Genomic DNA, 19528 nt, shown 5'->3' with positions numbered 1-19528 from the left:
AGACACTTGAAGTTTGATTCATGACCAAGAGGTTTGGTGTAATTTTACTTCTGATTAAGGCTATTATATATTTTTGTCAATAATAATTTGTGTTGAAATTTTATTTATATTTTTCTTCAAATAAATATTAAATAAGTCTCATTTATTTTTTATTGGAAAAGAAATAAACATAAATTTAAATATGATCATATTAATTGTCAAAATTAATTTGGCACAAGCTAGATAATTCATTTCCATCATCTATAAGCAAGTTTGTTTAAACTTATTTGTTGAAATAAATACTTATTTTAATAAATAAATAGTTTTTGGCCTTTTTAATATATTTGTCTAAATCATCTATCCATAAAAAAATAATTTTCTACTTATTTTAAGAAATAAATTTTATATGCTTCTTAAGAAAAAATACATTTAAAAAAAAATAAGTTTAAGCTAATTCATCCTATAGCTAGTAGTATGTAGCGGCACTTCTGTTGGATTTGAATCCCTAGAGTACATCTAAAGGGTGCAATTTGGATCTCTTGGCAGCTACAAATGCAAATTCAAAATCAATTATTTTCTAGAGGCTAAATTGAAATACGTTATGTGCGGTATATGGAAAATAATGCCGAAACTTTGATATAAACCTCATGTACTCTCTTTTAAGAAAGCAATCATCCTCTGGTAAACTAATATTAAAATTATTAATGACAAAATTTTCTTTCTAAGTATTAAACACAATAATAAATTCAAGTTTAAACGTGAGATTATCATAACAATCTCATATTAGCTGATTCACATGTTTGGTGATGAAACACTTATTTTTTAGTTTTTCTTTTTTGATACGAACAAAAATAAATGAAGAGATTATGGATAAACAAGAATATATGATCCACAAAACTTCAACCAAGATTTACTAGCTGTCAGGATAATATATCTGAAGGGTCTTAAAGATTGTATGGTATCATAAGCGAACTGATTGTTGCTCTCAATATAAATCTATAGATTAGTTAGATTTAAATTCAACTTATTTGAAAATTATATTATTATATGTATGCAAGAAATAATTTTAGAAACGTTAATACAAACAAGGTCTTGCCCCATCAAGAGAAGATTTCGAAGCCAAGTCAGTTGGCATGTATATGATTATGCGTTGTGCTTGAAGTCTTGTGCTTTGAACTTCTGCATAATGGAGAAGAAACCAAAAAAAGGTACGTACACGAACAAAAACTTTTAGCACAATAAATTACTTTAAGAGGTTCTGGATGCTCATCCCGATGGTGGTTGTTTGGTCTGCTTGGTCGCATAAAAATGGAATTGTCTCTACGGAAAAAAAAAACAAGTAGATTTATCAAAAGTTGTGGATTACATAAAGGTTGAACTTAGTTGACTTCACAATTGGAGAGTTCTCTTTTTGTTTATGTTATATTAATCCCTTATAATTCCCGAGTTTTTTTTAGTGGGCATTATAATAGGTCTTGCCAACATCTTTTGAACAATTCTGGTTGTAATGTGGGCTTAAATATCTCTCATATTTTTCATAAATATTTCTTTGATAAAAATTACTGTTTTTAAAGTTATTAAATTAATACTACTTAAATTTGAATTTTTGATATAGTTAAGATTGGGAATAGGGGAGGCATCTTCAACATGCATGTACTCTTTACAAATCTAATATTTTTTTTAGAAAAAAATCATGAATGTATTATAGAAGTGTGAAAAGCTGGAAAAGTGTTTTTAGAAACTATATAAATTACTTGTATCTCTTTTGATTAAAAGAGAAAAGTCACATATATATATATATATATATATATATATATATATATATATATATATATATATATATTTATGGCATGATCACGTCAAATTGACTTTAAAGTATTTAATAGATGTAACTCAATTGATAATATATGTTAAATTTGTAAGAAAATATTTGTATTTAATCCATACAAAATATACTCTTAAAAAATATTTTTTTTTAAATGTAATTAAGTTTTTATTTCTCACCAATAATTAATCTGATAATTGACTTAAAGGACCCAAATATATAAAAATACCTTAAGATGTGATACTAATTAGTATGGTTATAAAAAAAAAAAAAAAACTCTAGAGTTCGTTACTTTTCTTTTTTTCAAATGTTATTCTAAAAATAATCATACCTAGAAGCTTGGCCCATTTTGTAGAATATCTAGCTAGTACTACTGTCAGACAGGTTTTGCATGGGTCTCCTGGTAGCTGCAACCACCACTCTTAAAATAGGATTCATCATCACTTGGAAACTGAATGGAAATTGCACCCACTACTCAACTCCGAACTTAATGGAAATCATGCATTCATTGAGAGTGCTTCACTGATTCTTTGCTTTAATGCTTTTGGCTCTGTATATGAATACGTGTCCGAAAATTCCAATCAACAATAAAACTCAATAATGACTTTTGCATCACTTTTCGCCGCATTAGTAATAGAAATACTTATAAGTTATAATCAAGGTCTAGCTTGCAGGAACATGCACATGAACCGAATTTAGGTCATCATTATATGTACACAGAAATTAAGCACTTGCCATGAAGATACGTGATACCACACAGGTAAGACACGACATGGATACGAGAATGCAACATTTTAAAAAAAAATTTAAAAATACAATACGTCCTGAATATGTTAATAAAAGTTTATAAAAAAATATCATATATGAATATGCAAATAAAAGACAATAGTGTTGATGTTAAAACGCAATTATGCAAATGATCTTGTGTGTTGTTAAAACACTCCAATATGCAGATTCCGTTTTAACAAACCCAATTGATGAGTGATAAAATAAATTTATTCAATAAAATTATGGTTTGTGCATTGTGTGGAGAGAGAGAGATCTACTAGTCACACTTGCCACAAAACAAACTGCCTCGTCGAAAGCTATGAAACACGGATACTCCAGTTTCTTATCGTGTTTGGTGTCCGATACGCGTCCGTGTCAGTGTCTACACCGACACAACACCCGTATCACGTTCTATATTTTGGATATTACATATGTCTACGTGTCTATATCATGTCCAGTGTTTGTGTCGATGTCGATGTCGATGTTTCATAGATCAGAAAAACATAAAAAATTATCGAAAAAGAGTTGTCAAGATCGAAGAAGAAAAAGGACGTGTTATATATATATATATATATATATATGTTTTGAGAAGAGATAAAGAGTTGTGTTTTATTTATTTTTGGACCTTTCATTTTAAAAATTCTAACTAAAGTTAAAGCAATAAAATTATTAAAAAAATTCAAAAAGTGACTCAAGTTGTCCAATATGTATTCGGAGGTATAGGTGTCCCACACGGGTACGACACCGCGGATACTTGTTGGATTTTGAAGTATGGGGGCTTCATAGTTTGCCATTACATGAAATAACTCATGTTAAATATCCTCCCTGGGCTCTCCTTCTCATCCATGCATCTCTCCTCAAGATCTTGGAAGAAACATTTCAGTACATTTTGTGAACTTAATTCAACTTATTTTAAAGAGATAATAAAAAAAAAACTTTTTTCTTGAAGTGCTTTAAAAAATGATTATTTCTTCAAAATTAATTTGTAACAAACATGCAATACTGGTAACAGTCTTGCCAACAAGTACGAACTAACAGTTGAGATCTAGATCTATACATCCATGCCCCATGTCTTGGCGGACTCAGAATTTTAATGTATAGGCTTTTATTCTTCCGCAGCACGAAGCATAGGCGAAGGTAAAGCAATTGTAAGATCAAGATTCAAAGGGGGTGATGAAGATGAAATAATTGCTGTTTCTTCTTTTGTGAACGAAATCCTATGATCACTGGCAGCTACACCACTGGATTTGAAGAAAGGGACTTTGTTCATGGACTCAGATGTTGATGCACCCTCAGTTGAAGCATGAGAACGAGGGAAGCTTTGGTGTGGCTTATGGTTATTTGGATCAATTCCCATCTTTATTAGTTTTCTTCGGATGTGAGAATTCCAATAGTTCTTCACCTCATTGTCTGTCCTCCCAGGCAACCTTCCAGCAATTAGTGACCACCTATATTTACATATATATGCATCCAATTAACTTGAATTCATTACCAAAAGATGCTCTGATAATATAACAATATGGTTAAAATATACATGTTACATATAGTAGTTTTTTTAAAAAATGAAATTAGTTTTTATTATAAATCATGATAAGAATGTATTTATAAAATTAAATATTGTGTTTTATAGTAAAATTATTTTATTTTTAATTCTCCATTCATTTCTCTTAGATAATGGTCGACAAAACAAATATAAGGTCTTTCTAATAAGAGATTTAAGAATATTAATTATGAAGCATTAAAGACCCTTGCTAAATATAATAATTTTTAATTACTTAATGAATAAATTGTGAATTCCGAATTTCGGATATAATAATATTTGTTAAGAAAAAATTTCTATTTCAATTTTTTCAACTAATAGGCCCTCAAGACTCATATATAAGTAAGAAAAGTTATTTTATATCCGAACTTAAAATCTAACTAATTTTACTCTGATATCATTTTTAAAATATTCTTTATTTAAGTATAATTTTATTTTTAAGGATTCTTATTTTATTTATAATATCAAGTTTCAATGAAAAATATTTTAAAAATAATCTTATTTTTTACTTAAGATTAAAAAAATTAAATAATTTTAACTAAATTTTTTAATCTGTGTAAAACTAATTACTTTTGTCTATATATGTGTTAAGAGGAAGTAATAGGTAGTTGATAGATGGCTAATGAAGATACCTGTTACCAAGGAGGGCATGGAGTTTGATGATGAGGTCTTCCTCATCTTCAGCAAAGATTCCACGTTTGATGTCTGGTCGTAAGTAGTTTAACCATCTCAGCCTACAGCTTTTGCCGCAACGATGCAGCCCTATATGTGGAATGACGTATGGTTATTAATGGTACTCTAAGAAATTCTATGGTATAGCAAGAAATTTATTTAAGGGTTTTGGTACTAGCTAGTATTATTTTTTTAACTAATAATAGTAGAACAAATTTCCATTTAATGAAACTCTTTCTTCTTTAGTATGTCCAAATTCATTTAAGCAAGGTGTCTAGGTTAGAGTTATTGTAAATCTCCTAAGATTATTTTTAATTTTTCCGGATAAAAAAATGTCCAAATTCATTTAATTTTTTATTATAAAAATAAAAAACAAATATTTACAATATAATTCATGCCCTCTGCTGAATCAATCAACTCTTTTAGTAAATTCATTTAACTAATAAAAAAAAGCAATTGTATAAAAACCTCTTTAGATACTATAACAGCTCTCTATTAATGATATGAATTCATTAACTAACCAGCAGCTTTGGGAATGGAACGCCAACAGCCTTCACCATGAACTCGGATGTAGTCAATGAGCTTTTGGTCTTCTTGCTTGGACCAAGCACCTTTATTTATGCTTTCCTTGTCACAACAAGGTTTTCTCATTGTTTTCTTTTTTGTTGTGAACTCCACCTTTTGTACCTGCTGGGTGTGCTCGTGTGGGTGCATGTTTGAGGCAAACGAAAGGCTAGAAATGTATCTGGAGAGAGAGAGGGGAAAAGAGAGTAGAAGCCCTGACAAAATGCAGAGGAAAGGTAAGATATATACTTGTAAAGGAGTGAGGATGAAGGGTGGGATATATTTTGACTTGGACTGGTGGTTTTGCTGTATTGTTGTTGGTGATGACTCTTTTGTTTGTATTTTTTTTTTTTTAATTTTTTGGTGATAGGATAATATTAAGGGCATGCATTTAGGTGTTCTTAGCAATCCATTGCTTACCGTTAGGCGTTAAGTAAATGTCATTGTCAGGTGTCATACATTAATTTGCGCACTATAGAGATGGTGTTTATTGGGTTGAATTTCCAATTTTCTATACGAAAAGCATGGTGTCTAGAGTCAAGTATGGTATGGCTTTTATTTGGAGAAAGTAACGCATGATACTTCAAATTTTAGAAGAAAAATGGATGTACTAGCGTTTGCATGTACTAGGGATGGCAAATTGGCAATTGTACCCATGCTTAACTATAAAAATATCCCTAAATAAGTAGAGTAAATATTCACTCATTTGCAATGGGCTTTGCCTAATTTTAATGAGATGAATGCAAGAATAAGTGTTATATATAGTACTCAATCCACCTCATACCCACACTTGTTATATATATATATATATAACAATTAGATTACCAAAACACTGTGATGAAGAGCATGATAAATCCCACCCACAAAAGATCTTATATATCCTCCCTCCGCACAAAAGTCCAACTTTAGTATTGTTGGTCCATAAGTGATAAGGTATTTCAAAATCCTTTTCCATGTTTTTCAGCCACAACCAACAAAAGTAAATCGCCTCCTCCATCACTTTACTTTCTGACCATCGAATTCTTCATTGGAGAAAATCAACCTGTTCCTATGGTGTCATATACGCCATGTCAAAACTACCCACATTGTTTGCCACCTATCCTGAACCACACCTTCCAAACAGCAGTATGAATGCTGTAAGTTTATTGTTGGATGTCATAAATAACTAACTAGCCTAAAATAATCAAATATAGCTTATGAAAATACGTTGAAAACTTGCCGACAAGCTAAAAGTCTTAATTGCAGTATGATAAAAAAAACATTCATTTTATTGTGTTTTCTTTCTTTCTTTCTTCTTGTTTATCGCTTTATTATATATATAGATAGTAGTCAAAAAATTATAAATGTAATTTCTCTAAAAATAAAAATAACTCTAAATAAATCCCCTCGACCGACCCTAAACATCACCACATCTATATTAGCCACATAAATAGCCGAGAAAGTAATTCGTGAAGATCCTGATGTCCCCCACACGGTGTCTCATATCAGGTCCTTCGCCAAAACAAAGTTGTTTAATTCTGACCTCCGTCCTCACATACAGTAACCAAACTATAAGACCAATTACAGCATTCACGTATGTCAATTATACTTCGTACAATCATCGACCTATACCTAACTCGGTATATTACCAGCCTCAACTACGAGTCGCATCTGCACTTTGTTGTTTATATATGTCATTACACAATTGGCGAGAAATATATCTAAGCATGGTAGCTGCTTGATTGTGATCGATATATATATATATAATCACATAAAGACAAATTTTGTACTCGTTGGTCACGGAAAAGGATCCATCTTTGTTTGACTTTTCTCAGGACATAGCGCAACAACCAATAATTTTAGAATAATTACATTCTGATTGATTGCTAGGGTTTATGCCATATTGTTAATAAAAATATTTGAATGGAAACAATTTTTTTAGTCACATTAGAAGTAGCTAGAGATTGCTCAAGGAGCATTATAAGTGACTGTCCAACCCATCACGGCATTCTATGATCAAGTGTTATAATTAAATTAATAATCTCCATAGTTAATTGATGTATTTAATAATTTAAAGAATCTATTCTAAATAGTTAATTGATTGAATCCACATTAATTTGACAAGTCTCTAACATAGATAACATCAATCAGTTATTAAAAGTATACAATTAATACATAACAAAATATTTTAATACTATTAACTAATACACTTTTAAAATTCTAAAACATCAATTGTTTTGGGAAAAAAATAGAAAACTAAAACATAATGGGAAGGATACATAAGTAGTCTCTAACATGCTCAAGGAAGAGGGGAAGAGAGAAAAACAACATCATGGGAAAGAGGAGAGATATCCAATTATATAACATAAGACTCCAAGTCCTTCTTAGTGAAATAACTCACCTCACTTATAGTTATAACTAACTCTTGAGTAACAGCATCATGGTGTGCCCTACATTCATAAATAGAACCTCTAAGGTTATGTTTGTATAATCATTGCATTTGCATCCCGTTAAAAAGAGAAGCAACAATAGTTTGGTTGTCACGTTTACGGAAGAAATTAAGTAAGAACTTAGTTCGGAAACACGCACACAAGGTTGATTCCCTAACATACACTAATTAGTTCATCGACATATTCTTGTCTAGTCAATAGCTACCCTTCCTAGGATTTAATCACATAACGTACAAGACAATATGGATATGGATAAGACAAATGGAAATGGATAAGAATTAAATATAAGTGAATAAATAGTCCAAATCGATATATTGTTAGTCTATTTTATCTATGTTAGTTAGGATCATGAATAGATGATGTTGGCTAAAAAAAATTTGTTTCAAAGGATGGTTTAGTCCCACATCAAACAAATATATGACTTAAATAAACCTTATAAACCTTTGAGAGTTTTCATTTATAAGTTAACTATGTACGATTAAGTTAGATTTTGACCTCCTTTTGTTTAGATAAAAAATGAGGGCCCCAAAGTTTTTAAGAAAAAAAATTATATACATCTCTTAGCAACTATTTATATTCGTGATAGAAACTTATAATATCTTTATAATATTTTTAATTTAAAGTTATTTATTTTTATATTCCTAATAATTTTAAGTCATAAAAAATGTAGAAAAATTTAATTTGTTATTGAACTATATTATTATTATCATTATTATTATTATTATTATTATTATTATTATTATTATTAGTACGACTTGAACTTGTGAAATTTTTCTTGCAGAACTTTCATGCAAATTTCTGCCATTAATTTTCTGATTTTCTTACAATTTTTGGGTACAATTTTGATATAAAAAATATAATTATTTCCTTAAAGTTTATTGAAAATTCATAGAAAAAATTTATTTTTTATGCATTCTCATACATATTTTGTTTATATAAATAAAACTAATGTTTCTTGCAATATTATTTTCCAAAAAAAACTTAACAAATAATTTTTTTAGTTTTTTTAATTCAGTAGGAGATAAAGGTATAAAAGTCAAAAAAGAAAAGAAAATTTTGAGAAAATAGAAAAAAAAATATTTTATCATCATAAAATTCAATTTTTGGGCTCTTCCTCCTCAACAAAAAAACACAGTTAATAGAGAACATAATTAATATTTTAAAAATATCATCAAAGGTTTAAAATCACCCGTAAGTAGTGATATTAATTTAATCTATATATATTATAACCTTAATTAGCTTGGCCCTTGGTAAAAAAAAAGCTTTGCCCCTTCAATTTTTTGTTCGAAGCTATGAGCTACCGAACAACATTTATTTAGACTGGTAGGTTAGACGCAATATAACATCTAACGGTCTTGCTTTACTCTGTCTAAAGTACATTCAGATTAGATATCAAAATTACTTGTCTGGTTTGTGGTTGGTGAAGAGTCATGCGCATCCAATGTTGATTGTTGAGAGAATCACACGAATCACATCATACTCAACCGGTCAGCTTTCGGGATTCAAGTCATTCAACATTTATGTTCCAAGAGCATTCAACATCATAAATTAACCTTTTTTTCTTCCTTTAAAATTTGTACAAGTCATTCAACATCCTACAAATTTAGCGAAAATAAACCTTTTTTTCTTCCTTTAAAATTATTTAAATGTTTAACTTCAAATAAATAATATTTTTTTAAAATATTTACTATTTTTACACATAAAATTGAAATTCATTTTTTTAATCACTACAGTACACAACTAGTTCTACACAATTTTACACTAACTAATTAACCTTAACTATTATAATAATAATATACACAATCAATTTCATCACAATTTTATACTAACTAACTAAAAAAATATATATGAAAAGTTCTAAGAGAGAGGGAGGAGAGGGCCCCTTGCACGCCCCCCTCTAGTCAGTCCGTGATTTCATATGACAGGTTTTATAAAGATTTATCCCAAAATTGGAGGAAAAGGAGAATCTGATAATAAGTGAGCTTGTTCCATAGTAGTTAATAGCATATAGCAAAATAGGTGGCGGAATGACTGCTATTTGGATCCCTAAGTGTATATATATATATACTGTAAAATAAAGAAAATACCTAAAGTTAAACACATTCAGAGTTCATAATTCATAACAGTTCCCGACAAAAGTTGCATAACAACATATCATCATGTCCAAAATAGAAAGAAAGTAGTCATTGTTTGCCTATTCAAAACAATAAACAATTAAGGAAATCAAATATAAAAAAAAAGTTTAAGCCTGTAAGCCTTAAAGGCTAGAGCCATTTGCAAATTCAGTACAAAACATTAAAAGGGTTGAGAGGATGGCTTAAAAGCTCCAAAAAAACAAGAATGTTGGAAGAAAAAGAACAAAAGGTTGTAGAAGGAAGGGCTGTTGAAGGTCGGAAGAAGGTGCGGAGCTTGGACTGAGAGAGGGCAGTTTCGTTTGGTTTATAGAAGGTTAAGTAAAATACTTAGTGTTTTTACTTGTAAGGTAACAAAAGACAACCCTTATAATTTTTATTTAAAAAAATACTACCCAAGGCTGCAAAATGACAACATTTGAGTCGACTTCTTCCCTAAACCTAAATAACGCATTCCACTGCAGAAGCTGGCTGCTTGCAACGCAAGGTACAGGAGTGGCGCCCGCCGCTCCTCTCTGCAACTCCAACTCCGCAAAAGCACAGCTATTGACTACTCTAGTTTGTTTTGCTAGAAACAATAGTGAAACAATTCTAAATTTCACAATTAAATTGTTATCTCTGTCATCCTACGTCCAAGTGTGCACAACTTACAAACACAACTTACTAGATACATAACTTTTGTGAGTATTTCAAGCTACTCTCAATAAATTCTAAAATGAAAGTGCATTTAGCAAAAGGGTCATATTTTACGTAGCAAACTCCTTGTTTCATTGTTATTGCCATAAACGGTAAATATGGTTCATAGCTGAACACGTACAAATGCTATACTTTCAGCTGAATATTAGAAAAAAAATAGGAAAATCAAACCACTAACCCAACAGTTATAGAAGCTAAAATCAAAGTTCAGATCTTATGGGAGTAAAAACAAGAATAGTAACACAAAGATCAAAAGAACAAGCCAAACATAGAAATCAAACCACTAACCCAACAGTTATAGAAGCTTAATCAAAGTTCAAAGACAAACACCCAAGACCCAAGACAAATGAATAAAGCATATGGTCGGATGTAAAAAACACTATCTTTTATCAACAAGAATATCTAAGAAATGATCATTTTGATATGTAGGAAAAATATTTCAAAATTCATGATGAATTAATGATAAAGTATTTCAATCCAGCACAAACAAGCAAGTTAAACTCTATTTGTAACACTAACCCGACAATTTAATATTAGTCAATATAAGAAATAATTTTAAAACCATTAAGCATCAAAGTGAATCTCGCAATAGTTTTGGGCAGAGAAACACCAGTTTACTTATACCAGAGCACCTTGGTAATATCAACAACAAACTTCTAGGAAAAGAATCAGAGACACATCAGTAACAAGTAACATGAAAGAAACTGTTCAAACATAAGCTTGAAAGCAAAAAACATTATCAACAATATCTAAAAAATGCTTATTTTGATATCTTAGAATTTCAAAATTTATAATGGTAAAGTATTACAGCAGCACAAACAAGCAAATTAAACTCCATTCCTTGCAGACTCAACAATTTAATATTTGTCATAGAACCTATAAGCTGTAGCCACTTTTTATGAAAGAAAGGATCAAATCTACCCTTTATATGCTAATATTCTCACAAAACTTAAAATTGTGAATACAAATACAAATATTGAACCAATTGAAGTGTATATTGTACTATTGTCAAACAACAGCTATTGAAGAAGAAGAAAAGAATCAATTTTCCTACAATGTTTGGAGTTTGGATGGAATTAACGGCCATTAGAGACCCCGGCACTCATCCACCCAAAAAATGAACCTAATACGACCAGTGAACTGTCAATAGTGGCATTCTAGTGAAATTCAGAAAGACATATATTTATACTTCTGCACTCACATCTTAATTATTACTCACCAGATTTTGAATTACTCGGGCCTTTCTATTTTGGTCAATATGCTCATTATTTTATCCCTTTCTAACATATCTTGGGCATGCTTCAACATACAGAAGCAACACAAAGTCTAAATACCCCTAATAATCACCGAGAATAATCCACCTAGACAATAACCAACACATTCAGCAGCTGAAGCAGCTAAATAAATCTTTGAAATCTTAAAACAATTACTTCTCTTTTCAAATCACAAGTACTAAAAGTTAATCTTTACATCTCTGCAAGCAAAAGATCCAATCCAACAGTATTCTTAAATCTTAGAAACACATCAAACAATCCCCTCCCCAAAGTTTTGCATTCCCTTCCAAAATAATATGATACAATTGCACAGGACAGGTAATTGCATATTCCATGTTTTCAATTATCATCTGTTGAGAAGATCACCTGAACTATATAAATTCGGAAGGCGAATTGGCATCGGGTTTTACATTACCCAATCCACCTCCATGATGCAAAACCTGAGGAGGCAATGTCCCCAATCCATTATTCAATCCATCGGTTCCGGACCCGAAGAACTGGCAAAGGAATCTAGCCATGATCCCCAGAACCTGCATTTGATTCTGGGAGGCCTCGACGTGCATCTGCATCATCTGTTTCTCGTGCTCGACCTGCATTGCCACCATCCTCTGCCTCCATTCCATCTCCTCCTCTTCCATCTTCTCCTCCACACGCTTTCGCCACCGCCGCTCCACGTCAAGCTCCCTCTCCAACCTAAGCCTCTTCTCCAGCTCCCTCCTGACCCACCTCAACTGCCGCTCCTCCAGCTCCATCTCCCGATCCTCCAACCACTCCCTCCGCCTCTCCCGCCGAAACTCCGCCTCTCTCCTCTTCCTCTCCCGCTCCGCCTCCACCTTCTTCCGGCGGAACTCCCTCTCCCGCTGCCTCTCCTCGCGCTTCACCACCGCCTCCCTCAGCTCCACCACCGAACCCAACCTCCTCACCTTCAACACATCCTCCTCTTCATCACCACCGTCGTCATCTTTTTCTTCTTCTTCCTCCTCCTCCTCCTCCCCCTCATCATCATCATCAGAATCAACATCAAACCCTAATTTGGCGGTGGTGATAGGTTTTGGGGATTCCAACAATTGCACATCGCCCAAGACTTCTTTGTATTTAAGAAAATTCTCCCAATGATTGTTACCGTCCTTCCAATTGAAGTGGTGAAGGGAGAGGCGGATCTTCTGCTTGACGCCGAGGTACTGGTGGCGCATGTTCTGCACCTTTATCGAGACGTCGCGCCACGACCACTTGAAGGGGAACGAGGCTGGGTCGCGGAGGTGGTGCAGCGCGTTCACGTGCTCCGCCACCGGCTTGAACTTCTTCTCGCGCGTTTTGAGCTTGGCGAGGATTCCTGAACGGCGGAGCTCGGAGTATTTGGAGAGGAGGGTTTGCTCTTCCAGTTCCGATCATTTCTTCCGCTTCATTGGCGATGGATGTGAGATTGATTGCTGGACACGGAGTCAATGAGTCAAAGCCTTTTCACTTTACATCTCAGCTATTTGACTTTCAAGGATTTAGTCAACCTAATGTCTCATCCTCATATTTACCAGGACTAGATTGTGAATTCAATTTTTCTTTTTTTAAAGTTAGATTAATGTAGGTTTTCATAAGCATTTTTTACTTTAAATATCTCGTACTTAAAAAAAACTTAACAATATAAACGGTTAATTGTTTTAGAGTTAAATATATTAATCTCTTAAAATTTAAACTATTTATTTTTTAGTCTTTAAAATTTTATAATACTCTTTTTAATCCCTCTCAACACTGAGTCAAATGAAAACTAACAAATTCTTAATTTGTGCTGACTTTCGATAGCCAAAAATTGATTTATTATTTTAAATTATTACAATCAAGTTAATAAAAAAAAGTCATTAACTTTTTTAAAACTATTTTAATTTTTTTTATTGACTTAATTCTAGTGGTTTAATCACAAAAAATATACTTTAAATAAAAAATCAAATTCAGACAGTTTAAAGTTGTCATAAGATAGAAGGATTAAAAAACAAAATAGTGCATATTAAAGTAACTTTATAGAAGGATTAAAAAAAATAACTTCAAATGGAGGGGAAAAAAAAAACAAAATCACTCAAATTTAAAGAATTAAAAACATAAGTTATTGTATTAAATAGTGTATATTAAAGTGGCTTTTATTATTTTTCTTATGTAAAAAAGTGGATTAAGATGGGTTCTTTTTTGGTTGGTCATTGTTTACGTTTTTTATGCATTTTGTTACTATTAATTTTTTATATGTAAAAGGTAATTATATTCATTCATAATGGTTAAAGATAACTTTTTGAAGCTCCACGTACTATCTTCAATAAGTTGAATTTTCAAAATAGTTAATTACACAAAATAAGTCACATTAAAATAAAGTAATTTTTTTTAAAATGTCAAATACTTTACTGAAATTGGAAATAATTGAGGTTAAATAATTAAATATAAATTTAGTAATTTTAATTATTTAATTTTTTTTACAAATGCTTTATTTAAATTTTAAAAAATTAAAAACAAAGAACATTTAAATTAGTAATTTGAAATTTACTATTTTTCATTAAAAATGGACTTAGTGTAACCATAATCATCCAAATACAGTTACAAGACCAAAGATTATACTCATAATTTTTCCAGTGCGATGCACGGTCCATTTATCTAGTAGTAGTATTAATCAAAAGTAATGTAGGTAACCACAAATAGGGGGAAAATAATAGAATACACATTATAAATCTTGGGCTCAATTGTCGAACTGTATTTACAGAAGAAAATGATAAGCAAACCAGGAAACGATGAAGTCCGCTAAGTGAAGTAAAAATGTGCGTGTTATGAAACAAGACCCTCCCGAGCGATACTGGTCACACGAAGTACAGCTTGAGCACTTAGTGGAGAAAGCTTTGACTGACAGAAGCTTTCCCAAGATCTCACCTCTGAATCCTCATTCACAGAATCACCATTGACATTATTATGATCACTATTGACAGGAGTAGCTGGCATGAGATCATGAGAAGATTTCTCATACACATTTTGAAGCTCAAGAAGTAGAGTTCGGGCTGCTTCCCTGGACTCAGGGAGCTGGTCACTCAACTGAGATGCAGCTACTTGGATCAATTTGTCAATCCCATATGTCTTTATGCCTTCTTCCCCCTGTTCAAGGATACAAATCAGTAAATGTTAATGCTCCGCATCCAGTTGCAAAAGTAGGCTGCCCATATTCATGAATCATGACCCTTACTAGTTCAACCAAATTCCAATTAAGATAATGCAGCGTAGTAAACTTAGATATCTTTTTAAAAAAAACCCCACCCTTCAATAATTTTGTTGAAGGATGGATCTATTGATAACAAGAATCAAAGAAAAGATTCTAGAGAAAGAGAGACAGACTAATACATATATATTGATTGTTTTACCAACAGTTTCAGAGCATTGCATGGTTGACTTAAAATAGAAACAAGGTCATTGTTACTAGCAGGTCAAGCAGATTGGCATTAACCCAGAAACATAAAACATTTACCTAATAATCAAAGAAAATCTTTTAGGGCATGCCATATATATTATCAATTAAGGCGTATTTCTCATTAGCAAAAAAAATATCCTTCTATTTGATGATGCTATGTTTGGCCATATATCAACAAAAAAATATGATTTATAGGGTTCATGATAAACCATTCCACAAATCATAGACATAGGAAGATTTGTTGAACAAATTTCAGAGTGAAACAGAACCCATTCAAAATTCAACCAGATGTCCATAATAAGGCAGACATTTTTGGAATTTCAAAGTCATCAGCGAGGAAGGTTCTTATGCTGCATCATTAATCTGCTTCCTAAAGTTTTTATTTACGTTTATTTTTATTTTGCTCAAGAGAAAATCACTTCATGACAAAAGTAATCAATATGAGCATGTCTTAATAGTCATCAATATAGGCAAAAATCATAAATGTACTCATACCAGTCGTGAAACACTTCGAGAAAAGCACATTGATGCCTTTGCACGGATACGAGGATTCTTATTCTTAAGGCATGGTTGCAATTTTGGCAATAAAGAAATAGGGGAAATCCAAGTAGTCATTGCTATCAAGGCTTTTTCAGCTGCCTCACATACAAAGCGTTTGTCTTGTGAAGCCTTGAGAAGAAGTTGTACTAGCTGCATTGACCAAATAAATGTTAATTTGCGAATAAAACTATCAAGCGTAGTTTGAGATTTCATACTGCTTATGTGAGGAAATTTATTAGTACACATGACAAAGTTAACTTACGAGAGGGTCCAATGAATCTAGTATACGATCATTATATGCACTGAAAATGTCTGCAGATGTCATAATGGCAGTTTTGCAAACAGCACTTCTAGGACTTTTCAGGGACTTTGCAATAGATGTGATCACATCCCCCCTATTTACCAGATAACATATGAATAATTTAATAAATCCAAATAAAATCCATAATGTATTAATCAATGCTATTTTGATTTTAAAAACCATCTTTCAATCAGAAAACCAAAAAAAGATAGAGTTTGATACTTACAGCACATCAAGCATTGCTTCCTTATGAAATATAGACAATCGACGTACGTTATTCAGTGTGTCACAAACCAGGACCCAATCCTTTGAGTCAAGTCCAGCCAAGAGAGTCTGTAGCAAAAACAAATAACTATTTTCACATAATACAAGTGTTGCATTTTTCTAAAAGGCTAACAACCAAAGGTAAATAACTAAAAAAAATAAAACACCCACATTTAAGCTAGACCAGTTTTAATGGTTATCAACTTTCAAACCCTGCAAGTCCCTCAACCCAAAAAGTGGATAAGAAAATACCTTGAGACAAGTATCAGCATCGTCTACATCATTCAAGTTCTCAGATTCAATATATTCTACTTCTGCATTTACAACCTCTGCACTGGAATTAGCAGTCACAGCCTGATTTCCATTAACAGCTGGAGAAACCAAGGAGGAACTGTTCTTTTTCTTTTGCCATTCTTCAATATTTTCATCAGCATTATCAACAGAAGGCTTGGATAAACATGCCTTACTGGAGTCCTCATTCTTCCTTTCAGTACCAAGAATTGTATTGAGATCCCTAAGAGCTTTCTCCGACATCCTTGTCAGCTATAGTCTGAGATCAAAATGAAAACATCCAATGAAACTCAACAATAAGAGCTGCTCAAAACACCATCCAATTTCTTCTGAAAACAAGTTCAATGTAAAGAATAAATTTAAGATCCAAAGCACACTCTTAAGTCAAGATCTGAACTTAACAACAAAGACACAGTCATGAAAATATGGTGCAGTGCCATAACATCCCCTTCCCCCTAAACAAGCATACACTCTATTAGTCCATAGAACAAACATGATTAGTTCTCATTCTGATTCCCTCCTAATTTTCCAGCCCTCCCCTAATTTTGGAAATTCAACATTCTCTTCTTTCTTGTTCTCAATCTCATTCATTCGAAAAATAATAATAATAAATCGAATTTCCAAAACCAATTCCAATCTTAGAACTGAATTTCCACTTCAAACATGACATCCAAATACACTAAAAATCACCACACACAACTCTCTAGACACGAAACGAGAAAGCACAATTCGAAGCATTATACATGATTCACGAGCGTCAAGACAGATAAACATTGCAATACTAAGGAGATCAAAGCAGAACCAAAATAAGAACAAACAGCGCAGATAAAATCCATAAACCAACAGATTCAATGCGAAATTGAAGCCGGGCAGCCAAATCACCCCAAAAAAAATCCAAGCAAAAAAGGAAAAACAAAACAAAACAGCAAGATCTGGTTATCACCCGCACTACACTCCCCGAATATCCATTCACAGACACTCGCATTTCAATCCTAAACCCTAACACCACAACATTCGATTCGAAAACGGAGAAACAAAACGATACAGTAATCTGAATTGCGCTAACGGATCACTACAATTACAGTGGAGAGTAGAGAGAGAGATTACCAAACGAAGAGAGAGAAAATGTGATCGGAGGAGAAATGCAGAGAATGCGATGAGTAGCAGAGAGAGTAGAGAGCGAGTTACGAAGACTCAGTCAACTCAGTGTGAAGAAGAGGGAGAAGAAGAAAGAGAGAGAGAATTATGGTAACCGACGAAGGGAAGAGAAGAGACAATAGTCGCACACCCGAAAACGACGCCGTATGAGAGAACCGGACCGGGGCCGGCAAAATAGGTGGCCAACAATAAATATACATACATACATTGCATTTGCATGTGAATGTGATTGGCAGCAGAATCAGGTGAACCAAATTAATTCCACCTTTTTTTGTTTACTACCTCAATCCTTTTTATTCAAATTACCAATCACCCCCTTCTTTTTCTCTCCCCTCTCCTAATTACATTATTGTTTTTAATATTTGATTTTGATAGTAATTAAGACTACTATCATGCTTCTTTTTCAATTTTGAATTTTGAATTTTCTTGTTTTTTAAAGTTAGGTCGCCTGTTTCTCCAGCCATCAATGACGCTCCAACACGAGAAAGGTGTAAGTTTTGAGTTTTGAAATGATGCTTTATCATTTTATACAAGGAGTAATTAATTAATTAAGAAAAATGTTAACTAATGATAGTATTAGTTAAATAGGATAAAGTATAAATAATTTTATTAGAAGACAAGAAATTTTGTTGTTTATAAAATTTTTTATACTTTTATAATTTAGGCAATAAATATTTTTTTCTTTAAATTTTTTAACTGACACTGGTTAGTAACATCTATTAATTAATTGTTGCGTTAAAAATTGATAGGATTCGCCTAGCTTGTGGCTCTTGATTGAGATTTGAGAGTCGATTCGAAATTGAAGCCAAATATTGGCTCTCATATTATCATTGATGAATCTGAATCATAAAATGTTCCATTAAAGTTGTGTTTAGATGAATGTTAACTGATTTATATGACGATATTTTTATTATAAAATCAAGATAGAGATAAAATTTTAATTCAACGTAAAAGTTAATCAAATTTGTTGTAATCTAAAATCAACTTAAGATTTAAAATTAGTTCTTCAATATTAAACAAAACAAGTAATTAATTTGTTTTTTTAAAATGAAGAATGTACTAGTTTATTTTGGTATTGGACATGTACGATATATCACTTTTGTTGATCGTGACTAGCCCTTCTATGGTAGAAAATACCACAAGAGAGTCACAACACAGTCCACGCAATGTTTAAAATTAAAAGGTATGGAGATAAAATGTGGTACGTGTAGGGGGCTTATGTACCATAAACAGACAGAGAATCCAAAGCTTTTGTGGCATTAGATCAAAATATTTTAAACTAATAGCCAAAGGTGTATATGAAAATGTCAATACCACTTTAGCAATACATCATATCTAAAAGGTTTTATATGACGACAAGCTAACAGTGTTGTTCATTTTCTTACAAGAACATCAAAATTATATGCTAGTTATTATATTTTTTTATTATGTGGTTAGCTGTATTGAAATTCTTATTTTGAATTAAATTATCTATGTTTTCTTTCTTAGAGAAAAGGGGAAAAAAATGTCAATACCACAACAAAGGTAAATAAATAAAATTGCAGTGCTTAACTTTTTTTGGAGGAGACTATTCTGTTAATAATTTTGAGTTGACTCAACTTAACCTATGTTTATACTTTATTTAGCCCACTCCATAACTTGAAAGATTCATTTGCCACTTCTACC

The 19528-nt window shown here is 32.0% G+C and overlaps 2 protein-coding genes across 3 annotated transcripts; both read right to left on the bottom strand.

Moving 5' to 3' along the window:
- Positions 1 to 3572: 3572 nt before the first annotated feature.
- LOC100793444 (myb-related protein 308) lies at positions 3573 to 6162 on the bottom strand. The gene is made up of 3 exons (XM_041009311.1): positions 5306 to 6162; positions 4745 to 4874; positions 3573 to 4020 (listed from the first exon to the last, which is right to left on the bottom strand). The coding sequence occupies exons 1-3, from the start codon at positions 5733 to 5735 to the stop codon at positions 3678 to 3680; spliced, it is 903 nt and encodes a 300-aa protein (XP_040865245.1). The 5' UTR covers positions 5736 to 6162; the 3' UTR covers positions 3573 to 3677.
- Positions 6163 to 14563: 8401 nt separating this feature from the next.
- Positions 14564 to 18121, bottom strand: LOC100779608 (uncharacterized). 2 transcript variants are annotated; one of them, XM_003544190.5, is made up of 6 exons: positions 17813 to 18121; positions 16667 to 16964; positions 16377 to 16483; positions 16112 to 16244; positions 15805 to 15999; positions 14564 to 14999 (listed from the first exon to the last, which is right to left on the bottom strand). In XM_003544190.5, exons 2-6 carry the CDS (start codon positions 16946 to 16948, stop codon positions 14679 to 14681), a joined length of 1038 nt encoding a protein of 345 aa, XP_003544238.1. In that variant the 5' UTR covers positions 16949 to 16964; positions 17813 to 18121; the 3' UTR covers positions 14564 to 14678. The 2 variants fall into 2 exon arrangements, with proteins under 2 accessions (XP_003544238.1, XP_014622649.1); XM_014767163.3 differs by having other exon boundaries at positions 16667 to 17034; positions 17813 to 18118.
- Positions 18122 to 19528: the final 1407 nt, after the last annotated feature.

The sequence above is a fragment of the Glycine max genome, chromosome 14 (assembly GCF_000004515.6).
Source record: "Glycine max cultivar Williams 82 chromosome 14, Glycine_max_v4.0, whole genome shotgun sequence".
Taxonomy (NCBI): Eukaryota; Viridiplantae; Streptophyta; class Magnoliopsida; order Fabales; family Fabaceae; genus Glycine; species Glycine max.
This window is presented reverse-complemented; position numbering and strand designations above follow the sequence as displayed.

Excerpts from the sequence above, each read along its gene's own strand:
- LOC100793444 (XM_041009311.1), bottom strand. The coding sequence starts at position 5,735 with ATGCCCTTAATATTATCCTATCACCAAAAAATTAAAAAAAAAAAAATA. Across the intron at positions 4,875-5,305 it reads TTCCATTCCCAAAGCTGCTG|GGCTGCATCGTTGCGGCAAA; the intron begins GTTAGTTAATGA and ends TTCCACATATAG. Across the intron at positions 4,021-4,744 it reads CATGCCCTCCTTGGTAACAG|GTGGTCACTAATTGCTGGAA; the intron begins GTATCTTCATTA and ends ATGTAAATATAG.
- LOC100779608 (XM_003544190.5), bottom strand. The coding sequence starts at position 16,948 with ATGTCGGAGAAAGCTCTTAGGGATCTCAATACAATTCTTGGTACTGAA. Across the intron at positions 16,484-16,666 it reads ATGCTGATACTTGTCTCAAG|ACTCTCTTGGCTGGACTTGA; the intron begins GTATTTTCTTAT and ends TTTTTGCTACAG. Across the intron at positions 16,245-16,376 it reads GAAGCAATGCTTGATGTGCT|GGGGGATGTGATCACATCTA; the intron begins GTAAGTATCAAA and ends TCTGGTAAATAG.